At 39.5% G+C, this 13,141-nt stretch overlaps 1 protein-coding gene across 1 annotated transcript in view; it reads right to left on the bottom strand.

Annotated features, from left to right (window-relative positions):
- The window catches only part of LOC133630555 (cadherin-22-like), a 313,236-nt gene that overhangs the window by 79,840 nt on the left and 220,255 nt on the right, over positions 1–13,141 (bottom strand). Inside the window, exon 6 of the mRNA XM_062022171.1 lies at positions 1,892–2,079. Within this exon, the coding sequence (XP_061878155.1) occupies positions 1,892–2,079 (188 nt within the window). The remainder of the gene's footprint in view (positions 1–1,891; positions 2,080–13,141) is intronic.

Genomic DNA, 13,141 nt, shown 5'->3' with positions numbered 1-13,141 from the left:
AAAAAACTGTGTTTTATAGTCCGAAAAATACGGTACATGTTTTAACAAATTCCTACAATTTGTGTTTTATCTTTAACAATGTGTTTTACCTGCTACATGTCTTACCTGTGTTCTTTTAGCCACAGTATTGTTTTTAGTATTTACTAATCATTGTATTCGTTTTGAAGCACAGCTCAAGATTGGCAACCATAAATCATGAAGCATTTATTACAATGTCTATAAATTACTCTAGTCTATTCTAATCATATATTATCACAGACTATATTTAATATATAACATTGTAAATTGTTCTTTGAGTGCAATAAGAAAAGCCCTTTCATTTTTTAAATTGTAATCCTCTAAAATTGTTCTCTGAGTGCAATAAGAAATATATGTTTAATGTACCGTAATATTTTTTTGTTAAAATGAAGACAACAATTTTTTTCATGATCCCCTTTATTTTGAAAAGTATCAAGATACGTTTTGGTACCGGTACCAAAAATATTGGTATCGGGACAGTCCTACCTCATACCCACGTGGTCTGCCAGAGCATAAAAAGACGTAGCAGAGGAGATCAGCGTTGTCGCAAGTACTCAGACGCCTCCAGATTCTAATTTGCAAAAAAGTGACTGCTGACAAATCTAGTCGTTTTTCTGGACTTTTATATACGTGAAAGCGCGTATCACTCTTGTCAACAAGCAGCTTGTGACGTAAAAATAACAGGACAGAAAAAAAGTAAATTTTTATGTTATACATATTCGATTAGCTTTACATGTTTTTTGCACATGTGTCATGGCTAAATATGTAGATTGGACAATGACCTCGTCTCTAAAAAATATATATCTATTGATTTGTTTTACTGCGTTTACATTTTTTTTGTGTCCCTGATTGTATTGTACCTTATGTCCCAGCAAGAAATCTGTGTTCTAAGAACTCTGGCTTATTAGTGATTCCCACAGCCCAAAAAAAGTCTGTGGGCCATAGAGCATTTTCTATTCGGGCTCCAGTACTCTGGAATGCCCTCCCTGTGCTGGAATGCCCTCCCGGTAACAGTTAGAGATGCTACCTCAGTAGAAGCATTTAAGTCCCATCTTAAAACTCATTTGTATACTCATAGCCTTTAAATAGACCCCCCCTTTTAGACCAGTTGATCTGCCATCTCGTTTCTGCTCTGCCCCCCTCTCCTGCGTGGAGACGTTATTAGGTGACCACAGATGATGCTATAGCTGTTCAAAGTCAGGACCCGGAGTGGACCACTCACCTGTGCATCAGTTGGTGATGTCTCTGTGCTGCTGACATGTCTCCACTCAAGATGATCCCCTGCTGGCCCCACTATGGACCGGGCTCTCACACTATTAACTAGATCCACTCGAAGTCCATTGCACCGGTCGCCCAGGGGGTAGGAGTCCCCACATCTGCGGTCCCCTCCAAGGTTTCTCATTGTATCCCATTGGGGTTAAGTTTTTTCTTGCCCTGATGTGGGATCTGAGCCGAGGATGTCGTCGTGTCTTGTGCAGCCCTTTGAGACACTCGTGATTAAGGGCTATATAAATAAACTTTGATTGATTGATTGATTTGCCTGGAAGCAACGGTATTTCTTGAAATGTTCCTGGGGCATTAAAGTCCTGTTTCCTAATGAGGTAGATACAGTTTAGAGACAATGTGGATTATGGACGCTAGTAGTGAGATAAGGCATAATAGATTTTTCATAGCAAGCTTTTAAACATGCTCTAATAATTCCCAACCAATGAAAGCGTGTGTTGTTAAAATCAATGGTTTGGCTGTTCTGTTTTATTATCAGTGTAATTTAGTGTACTTTAAAATACTTCCGACACAATGCAGCCAACGTGTACAGTACACATTTCTTTGCACCATCAGGCCACCCCTGACTTTCCTGGTTTTGTTTCCGTACCTTTAGCAGGAGGACGACTCCTTCCTGCGTGTTCTCGTCCGTGGTTATGTTGAACAGGCCCGGTCCGTCGCCGTCCATGATCCTGTAGTCCATCTCGGCGTTGGGGCCCACGTCGGCGTCGACCGCCTTGATCCGCGCCACCACAGACCGCACGGGGAGCGACTCCTGGACGGTGTACTGGTTTACCTCTGAGAAAGGACAGGAAGTCCATATTTTGGTCATGGGTACTAACACGCTTAGGTCACGCAGCTTCAAGCACACCACGTTCACGCATATCCCAAAGAAGTAAGAAGAAGCAGAGCTTATACACTACATACAAATCATGTATCCTTTTTTTTTTTTAAATTCCTGACATATGGAGCCAGAACACGGGCAGTAAAATTTGGTATCCGAAAAAAATTATTGACATTGTAGAAAAAGTTGTTTTGGCACCAAAACAAGTTTTGGCAACAAAAACATACAAACATTGAAAAAAATACAATATTGCTGGTGGATGTTTTCGATGCCAATATTCAGATTTTTCTACACTTTTATTGATTTTGTGTGTTTCAAGGTTTTCATGATCGCTTCTCTTTTTTACGGTATCAAAATAATGCCAGTGTTTTAGCATGAGGGCACCTGTGGGCGGGGCTTATAACAACTTTTACTGGACTGTAAAAACACCATAGAAGAAGAAAGGAGGACCGATGTCGTCTAAATCAAGGATAAAATGTACCGTATTTTTCGGACTATAAATCGCAGTTTTTTTCATAGTTTGGCCGGGGGTGCGACTTATACTCAGGAGCGACTTATGTGTGAAATTATTAACACATTACCGTAAAATATCAAATAATATTATTTAGCTCATTCACGTAAGAGACTAGACGTATAAGATTTCATGGGATTTAGCGATTAGGAGTGACAGATTGTTTGGTGGACGTATAGCATATTCTATATGTTATAGTTATTTGAATGACTCTTACCATAATATGTTACGTTAACATACCAGGCACGTTCTCAGTTGGTTATTTATGAGTCATATAAAGTACAATTATTCAGCCTGTTGTTCACTATTCTTTATTTATTTTAAATTGCCTTTCAAATGTCTATTCTTGGTGTTGGGATTTATCGAATAAATTTCCCCAAAAAATGCGACTTATACTCCAGTGCGACTTATATATCTTTTTTTCCTTCTTTATTATGCATTTTCGGCCGGTGCGACTTATACTCCGGAGCGACTTATACTCCGGAGCGACTTATACTCCGAAAAATACGGTATATGATATCTTCGTGTTAACCTAGACATACTTTAAGGATGTAGTATAAGCGGTACAGAAATTGATTATGTATTTTTAAAAATCCATGTATGTCTTGATATATCCGTGATATTTGGCGAAACTCCGTATGGAACAATACTTTGTTACATTTCCCCGTGGAGAAAAAAGAGCGACTTTAAAATGTAAGTGTAGCTGCATTTATTCATTTCAAACATTCAACGTAATTCGGGGACGGCGTGGCACAGTTGGCAGAGTAGCTGTGCCAACAACCTGTGGGTTCATGGTTCGATCCCCAGCTTCTACCAACCTAGTCACGTCCGTTGTGTCCTTGAGCAAGACACTTCACCCTTTTCTCCTGATGGGTCCTGGTTAGCGCCTTGCATGGCAGCTTCGGCCATCAGTGTGTGAATGTGTGTGTGAATGGGTGAATGTGGAAATACTGTCGAAGCGCTTTGAGTACCTTGAAGGTAGAAAAGCGCTATACAAGTATAACCCATTTACCACTTAACAGCAGACATGTATAGCTTGGTGTGACATGAGTAACCAAAAAAAGAAACAACATCGTGAAAAAGAGAAGCGATCATAAAAATCTTTGAAACACACAAAAGCACTACAAGTGTACACAAATATGAATATTTGCTTGGAAAACATCCACCAAAAATATTGTATTTTTTCAATATTTGTATTTATTTGTGGCCAAAAATAGTTTTGGTGCCATTACAACTTTTTTTACAATGTCTTTTTTTTTTTTTCCCGATACCAAATCTTACTGGCAGTGTTCTGGCTGCACACTGACATGCTTTTGTGCTCTTTGGTCCATTCCGATCCAACGGTTACCCTTGTCAAGAAAAAACGTTCATTCTAAGATTCTATTACTCCACAACTCTCCATTGTGTTCTCTTGAGCTTATTGTCCCGATTTAAAGAACTATTGCAAGAATAGAGACGGGAATCATATTCATAATCATAATCTACCCAATCGCCATGACAGAGCTTATTACGAGACCTTTCTGTGTTCGTGACAGTGCCCCCTCCCAAAGTGTCCGTCTAAATGCTAATCTGCCCGACATTGTTTGCTGCCATGTAATCTTTAGAATGGCTTTTTAATTTAGCGTGGAATGGGAAGCTCTTTAAAAGACGAAGGGAAAAAAAAAATGGCTTGTCCAATTTGCGCTTTCACCTTTTCCCTTCCCCCGTGCTGGTCCCCTCCAAGGACCAGTCCTGGACTCTGATCAGCTCCCCTAATGGCCTCATTGATCGCAACCCCTGACCCTGCGAAGGCTGCGGCAGGAGAACCAGGGACTTCCCTGTAAGTTTATCTTCCCGGAGAGACAGCAACGGCGGGTTTTAACCGCCATTGATGACTTGTTGTGCAAACTTCAACCTCTCGCTCCGGGAGCCCACAAATTGACTCGGCTGCATGGCGGTGAGACGGCGAGCGGCAGGCGCACGAAGCCAGAGGGCGGTGGGGCTATTGGCGGTGAACTGATTGCCTTTGGATTATCATGAGAAGCCTTTGAATCCTAAAGCTGAGCTCGGAAGCCATTAGCAGGACAGAAAATAGGCGGCTTACAAAAAATATAGTCACATTGATCCTGGTTATCCCACGCCAAAGCGTTCTGTGGCTCTGATGAGGTATAAAGCAGGGAGATGCACACCTTGCAGGAAGGATATTTTTTAAGTAAAGGTAGAACACGGACTTCCTTTTTATGTCCGTCTAATGAATTGATTGCACCATTTATGATTGTATTGCAGAGAAAATACATGACCTTACCATGTTGGCTACAATGACGGAACACATAGTCCTACCGCCGTTCTCTTACACTTTTTCAATCAATCAATTCTCAAAAATGTGTTTTCTGTATACAGTCTTGGCTATCAAACAGACAAACATTGCATATAAAAAAATACTTTCTGACTTTTTGGAACGGATTACTCACGAAAACCTGACTTACAACTTTAAAGGCCTACTGAAACCCACTACTACCGACCACGCAGTCTGATAGTTTATATATCAATGATGAAATCTTAACATTGCAACACATGCCAATACGGCCGGGTTAGATTAGTAAAGTGCAATTTTAAATTTCCCGCGAAATATCCTGCTGAAAACGTCTCGGTATGATGTTTGCGCATGACGTCACGGATTGTAGTGGACATTTTGGGACACCATTGTGGCCAGCTATTAAGTCGTCAGTTTTCATCGCAAAATTCCACAGTATTCTGGACATCTGTGTTGGTGAATCTTTTGCAATTTGTTTAATGAACAATGGAGATAGCCAAGAAGAAAGCTGTAGGTGGGAAGTGGTGTATTAGCGGCCGGCTGCAGCAACACAAACACGTAGCGGCTACGTCATAGAACATAGACTCTTACCAGGAGGACTTTGAGTTGGTTACGCATGCTTGTGGAGATGGGACAAGAGAGACTCTTACCAGGAGGACTTTGAGTTGGATACGCGCTACTGTGAGTACGCAGCTGCGGCTTCCAAACATTTGATCGCTTGCCCGTACATGCGTGCCGCTATGTGCATGTCATGTACGTAACTTTGGGGAAATTGATGTGCTGTATTAACTTTGCGGAGGTGAACGGAACTTTGGGCTGTGGGATTGAGTGTGTTGTGCGGGTGTTTGATTTGTATTGGCGGGTTATATGGACGGGAGGGGGGATGTGTTTGTTATGTGGGATTAATTTGTGGCATATTAAATATAAGCCTGGTTGTGTTGTGGCTAATAGAGTATATACTGTATATGTCTTGTGTTTATTTACTGTTTTAGTCATTCCCAGCTGAATATAAGATCCCACCCGCCTCTCACAGCATCTTCCCTATCTCAATCGCTTCCACTGCCCTCTAGTCCTTCACTCTCACTTTCCTCATCCACGAATCTTTCATCTTCGCTCAAATTAATGGGGAAATCGTCGCTTTCTCGGTCCGAATCGTTTTCGCTGCTTGTGGCCATGATTGTAAACAATGTGCAGATGTGAGGAGCTCCACAACCTGTGACGTCACGCTACTTCCGGTACAGGCAAGGCTTTTTTATCAGCGACCAAAAGTTGCGAACTTTATCGTCGATGTTCTCTACTAAATCCTTTCAGCAAAAATATGGCAATATCGCGAAATGATCAAGTATGACACATAGAATGGATCTGCTATCCCTGTTTAAATAAGAAAATCTCATTTCAGTAGGCCTTTAAGAGACATTTTTAAATGATGTCCAAACTATTTAAATTCAAAGAGAACTGCACTTTTTTTGGATTTTTCATTTACAATCCTTGGCCTTGTAGTTAGTGTCTGCCCTGAGACTGGAAGGCAGTGAGTTCAAACCCCGGCCGAGTCATACCAAAGACTATAAAAATGGGACCAATTGCCTCCTTGCTTGGCACTCAGCATCAAGGGTTGGAATTGGGGGTTAAATCAACAAATGATTCCCGAGCGTGGCCACCGCTGCTGCTCACTGCTCCCTTCACCTCCCAGGGGGTGAACATGGGGATGGGTCAAATGCAGAGGATAATTTCACCACACCTAGTGTGTGTGTGTGACTATCGTTGGGACTTTATAGGGGCGGTATAGCTCGGTTGGTAGAGTGGCCGTGCCAGCAACTTGAGGGTTACAGGTTCGATTCCCGCTTCCGCCATCCTAGTCACTGCCGTTGTGTCCTTGGGCAAGACACTTTACCCGCCTGCTCCCAGTGCCACCTACACTGGTTTAAATGTAACTATAATATTGGGTTTCACTATGTAAAGCGCTTTGAGTCACTAGAGAAAAGCACTATATAAATATAATTCACTTCACTTCAACTTTAACTTATGCGAGACAAGCACACTCATGTTGTTGTTTTTTTTTTCATGCATTCTAACTCGTCAATAACTTCTAGCAAAAGTCAGCTAACAATAGAGCCAAAGGGAGTCACTCTATTCCGCCTATAAGTCACCATAAAACATATCCAAAAAACTGCCATCAATGTAAGTATATACCTAGGTAATGTGAGCAGGGCTGTGAACCTTTGGGCACCACACGATTCGATTCTTTGGGATAACGATTCCATTCAGAATGGATTCTCGATTCAAAATGATTTTTTTTTTTATATCATATTGGATGCCAGCTCTATGATTAACCCCAATCTTTCATAAAATAGATGAACAGCTGTCATAGATGTGTGTATTACTTAAAAGAAAACTGGTTTTGTTTAACAGAATTCTACCCAAACATTCAATAAAGTCAAATACAAATAAGGCAACAAGAGAAGTAGCCCACACTTCTCTTGTCTAATGTAAATCTGGACAGCAGATATGATCATCTACATCAAGGGTGTCTAACTCATTTTAGATGGGGGGCCCCATGGAGAAAAATCTACTCCCAAGCGGGCCGGACTGGTAAAATCACGGCACGATAACTTAAAAATAAAGACAACTTCAGATTGTTTTCTTTGTTTAAAAATAGAACAAGCACATTCTGAAAATGCACAAATCATAATGTTGTTGTTTTTTTACATGTACATGTTGTGGTTAATGGAAATCTACTTTTATTTGTCATTATTTATACTTTCTGAATAAATTATGTGATAATGTTCATCAGTCAACTCATTGGTGTTAATTTTCAATCAAGATAAAAAATTTAAAAAAAATCAAATTACAGGATGTTATTTATGTAGTTTGCTGATTTTCCTCGACTGGTGCACTAGCATATGTAGCATACATCTACAAAGATACAAATACTTTATATTGCGACATCTAGTGGACACATTTAGAACAGCATTTTATTTCATTAAAACATTCCGGCTCATTTTTAAACTTACCAAACTCATCCGACCCCCGGGCCGTACCTTTGACATCAACAATATGATTTCATTTCATTTGATTTTATTAAGTTTATTTGAACAGGGACAAAGCACATTGATCGAGATTGCTGTAATTGTGCACGTTTTAGCTACGAAGCTAGATTCCAACCATCGTCCCTGGGCAAGATGCGGATCGCCAGGAGCAAACAATATATAATTAAAACAACAATCATTAGGGGGCCTGCCTAAAATAGTAGAACAACTGATTAATATTTCACACATATCCAGCACCCCCCCCATAATCCCAAGAGGGACAAGCAGTAGAAAATGGATGGATACTCTAATGACGATGTTTACAAGTCTGATTCTGAAGTAGCCATGATTTTAACCTATTTTTGAATTGCCTTAATGTATCGACATAGCGTACATGAGAAGGGATATGTTGCGAAACTGGACTGCCCTTACTTAGAAGGCCTGAAAGCACCTTTCCTGAAGGGAACTATCAGGTTGTTTAAGATTTTAAAAACCAGATTAGCATCATGAAATTTTACCAAATTTTCCCAGTTCAGTAGTTGATATTTTTCCAATAAATTACAGCGGTCATAACTAAATATGTCCTGTCCAGAACTTTCAGAGCCTGCTTATAGCACATCGGTTTCAGTGTTTTCTTACAGCCTTAAGACCAGCTGCCTTTTGCCATTTTCCTCAGTGGCTGGACAGGACAGATTTAAAATAATAATAATAATAAAAAAACAATTTTTTTAATCGATTAAGAATTGCGGTTGATTCTAAAATCGATGTAGGCACACTTAAAACCCTTTCATTTTCTCAAAACTCGACAGTGCGCCTTATAACCCGGTGCGCTTAATGTACGGTATAATTCTGGTTTTGACCTCGAAGCAATTTTATTTGGTACATGGTGTAATGGTAAGTGTGACCAGCAGATGGCAGTCACACAAGAGATACGTGTAGACTGCAATATGATGGCAGTCACACATAAGATATACGTGTAGACTGCACTATGATGGCAATATGACTCAAGTAAACAACATTAACTAAATCGTTGAACTTTTACTTACCCATTTTATGCAAGTCGTTTGGCTTTGCTGTGGGCTTCCGTTAAGTTTTCTCCGCTGCTATGCTTAGCTGTAACAACACAACACTGCGCGCACAGCACACTAACTGGTGGTGCTCATTAAATTCTGACGCGTCAGCACAGGTAGCCTCTTTTAGTTCCGTTTTGTAGCTACGTTTTAGCGTCCTCAAAAATCCAAACATTTAAAAAGCAAGATTGAAGTTTATGCATGTTTTCAATAAAAGTAACGTCAATACATTTTTAGGACCTTTCAAAATTGTACTTAAGACCTTTTATGAGATTTTAGGAGAATTGTAGACATTTTGAGGCCTTAAATTAAAATGATTGGATTTAAGACTTTTTTAGACTTTTTAAGAGCCCGCGGATACCCTGGTCAACAAATTATGACATGTCTCTTTGGACATTTATGGTGTTCCGTCACCCTTCAACAAACTTTTTGTGAAAATGTGTTGAATATTTGTTGTATTTTTGCTCCTCCTAACCTGTCAATGCTGGTCCGTTTGCTCCTACAACATGTTATTTGTCTCTAAAGCAAAAGAGAGCCGTTTTCACCAAAATAACTTTGGTGTCTGAGTGAGTTGAAATTGAATGATGCCGCACGTATCAATTTTTCAGACAATGGGTTTTATAAAGCCAAATGCATTTATGGGTAGTCAGTTGTATGCGGCACTTGAAAAAATCCCAAAACCAAAGCAGTAATTATGCAAAGTGGCCGTTCAACCACTCTGAAGTGTCGGAAAGAGCTTTTGAATAAATGTATCTCTACTGAGGTTATCTGGAGTGTACTTTTTTGCCGATTTATTGCACATTATTTCAAACTGGAATTTACTGAGTGGAAAAACAAAACAAAATATTGTTTATTAGATTTTTTATCATTTTTTTAAAAAGAAAAATAAGATTGGCTTTTGTCGATACGGTGAACCCAAAGATGTTGCCTTCAAGGGACAAAGTGAAAATGTGTCGTGTGTCCATGCACTAAATTAGTCAGATTTATCAAATAGCTCGGCTCTAACTAAGCCTCCTACAACTAGTGTTGTCCTGATACCAATATTTTGGTACCGGTACCAAAATTATTTCGATATTTTTCGGTACTTTTCGTTAGTTTTCTAAATAAAGGGCACCACAAAAAATGGCATTATTGGCTTTATTTTAACAAAAAAACGGTACATTAAACATTATTTTTATTGCAAGTTTGTCCTTAAGGGGTGGCGGACCGGTACTTTTCAAAGGCGATATAGTAGACTTAGACGTAGACTTCCTTTTTTATTGTCATTCAAATTTGAACTTTACAGTACAGATAAGAACAACATTTCGTTGCATTAGCGCATGGTAGTACAGGATAAAAAAGCAATAAGGTGCAGATATAAATAAATAGATTACTGTACAGATAAATATATTGCACTTTTACATATGCATACAGGTTTATGAATGTATGTTATATTGTCTTTATATTCCGGCGATTTAATCCATTTTTGGGGGGAATTGAGGAGATTATTATGATGCGTTCAAGAGTTTCACGGCCTGAGGGAAGAAGCTGTTACAGAACCTGGAGGTTCTGCTTCGGAGGCTGCGGAACCTCTTTCTAGAGTCCAGCAGTGAAAACAGTCCTTGGTGGGAGAGGGAGGAGTCTCTGCAGAACGGATAGTACTGGATATGATTCATTAGTATCGCGGTACTATACTAATACCGGAAAACCTACAACCCATGGAAACACCTCCGTGTTCGGTTTTTGAAAAGTCGGACTAACACAACTGGATTGGAAACCAGATCTCTCGAGGGTGTGTGTGCGGCCGGAGAGGACCCTTCGTTTTAGTCTCAATGCGCAGGCTACAACCCGAAAGCAGATACTAGGGCTGTGAATCTTTGGGTGTCCCACGATTCGATTCAATATCGATTATTGGGGTCACGATTCGATTCAAAATAGATTTTATTTTCAATTCAACATGATTCTCGATTCAAAAACGATTTTTTCCCGATTCAAAAGGATTCTCTATTCATGCAATACATTGGATTTCAGCAGGATCCACCCCAGTCTGCTGACATGCAAGCAGAGTAGTAGATTTTTGTAAAAAGCTTTTAAAATTGTAAAGGACAATGTTTTATCAACTGATTGCAATAATGTAAATTTGTTTTAACTATTAAATGAACCAAAAATATGACTTATTTTATCTGTGTGAAAATATTGGACACAGTGTGTTGTCAAGCTTATGAGTTGCGACGCAAGTGTAAGCCACTGTGACACTATTGTTCTTTTTTTTATTTTTATAAATGTCTAATGATAATGTCAATGAGGGACTTTTAATCACTGCTATGTTGAAATTGTAACTACTATTGATACTGTTGTTGATAATATTCATTTTTGTTTCACTACTTTTGGTTTGTTCTGTGTCGTGTTTGTGTCTCCTCTCAATTGCTCTGTTTATTGCAGTTCTGAGTGTTGCTGGGTCGGGTTTGGTTTTGGAATTGGATTGCATTGTTATGGTATTGCTGTGTATTGTTTTGTTGGATTCATTAATTAAAGAAGAAAAAAATAAATAATAATTTAAATAGATAAATAAAAAAATAGATTTTTAAAAAATGAGAATCGATTCTGAATCGCACAACGTGAGAATCGCAATTCAAATTTGAATATTTTTTTTTCCCACACCCCTAGCAGATACCATTAAATAAATACATAACAACTATTGTAATAAAGAGGAGACTGTTTATTTGCCTCACAAATTAAAAGAACATAAGATTTTTAAGTGAATCGATGGTAGGAAAAAAGAAAATTATTACATTACGTCTCTTGTTTTACTGCCTTTGAATGTATTTTGTGTCCCTAAACGATCTAGCTACATCCTATCTTGCTGATTGTATTGTACCTTATGTCCCGGCAAGAAGTCTGCGGGACAGTCCTATCTCATACCCACCTAGTCTGCCAGAGCATAAAAAGACATAGCAGAGGAGATCAGCATTGTCGCAAGTATTCAGACGCCTGCAGATTCTAATATGCAAAAAAGCGACTGCTGACAAATCTAGTCGTTTTTTTGGACTTTTATATACGTGAAAGCGCGTATCACTCTTGTTTGTCAACAAGCAGCTCGTGACGTAAAAATAACACAGGACATGAAAAAAGTACATTTGTATTTTAAACATATTCGTGTAGCTTGACATGTTTTTTGAAGAATTTTGTGCACATGTGTCACGGCTAAATATGTAGATTGGACAATGACCTTGTCTCTAAAATATATATATATATATATCTATTGATTTGTTTTACTGCATTTAAATGTTTTTTGTGTCCCTAAACGGTCTAGCTCCATCCTATCTTGCTGATTGTATTGTACCTATGTCCCAGCAAGAAATCTGCGTTTTAAAAACTCTGGCTTATTAGTGATTCCCAGAGCCCCAAAAAAGTCTGCGGGCTATAGAGCGTTTTCTATTCGGGCTCCAGTACTCTGGAATGCCCTCCCTGTAACAGTTAGAGATGCTACCTCAGTAAAAGCATTTAAGTCCCATCTTAAAACTCATTTGTATACGCTAGCCTTCAAATAGACCCCCCTTTTAGACCAGTTGATCTGCCATCTTGTTTCTGCTCTGCCCCCCTCTCCTGCGTGGAGAGGTTATTAGTTGACCACAGATTAAGCGCTAGCTGTTCAAAGTCGGGACCTGGGGTGGACCACTCATCTGTGCATCAGTTGAGGACGTCTCTGCGCTACTGACCTTTCTCCACTCAAGATGATCTCCTGCTGGCCCCACTATGGACTGGAATCTTACACTATTAACTAGATCCACTCGACGTCCATTGCACCGGTCGCCCAGGGGGGGGTCCCCACATCTGCGGTCCCCTCCAAGGTTTCTCATTGTATCCAATTGGGTTGAGTTTTTTCTTGCCCTGATGTGGGATGTCGCCGTGGCTTGTGCAGCCCTTTGAGACACTAGTGATTAAGTGCTATATAAATAAACTTTGGTTGATTCATTGATATTTTAGAAAGTAGCGGAGGAAATGTAAAATGCCAACTTAATTGGGAATCCTGAACAAAATACGAAGGAGATGAAAGTCAAATAAGCAGGTATGTTAAAGGCGAATAATAAAGCATACACAAACCTCTTCACGCTGCATTTGTGCAACCTTCATCTG

This window comes from Entelurus aequoreus, linkage group LG15 (assembly GCF_033978785.1).
Source record: "Entelurus aequoreus isolate RoL-2023_Sb linkage group LG15, RoL_Eaeq_v1.1, whole genome shotgun sequence".
NCBI lineage: Eukaryota > Metazoa > Chordata > Actinopteri > Syngnathiformes > Syngnathidae > Entelurus > Entelurus aequoreus.
Note: the sequence above shows the minus strand (reverse complement) of the source record. Positions and strands in the feature narration are given on the sequence as shown.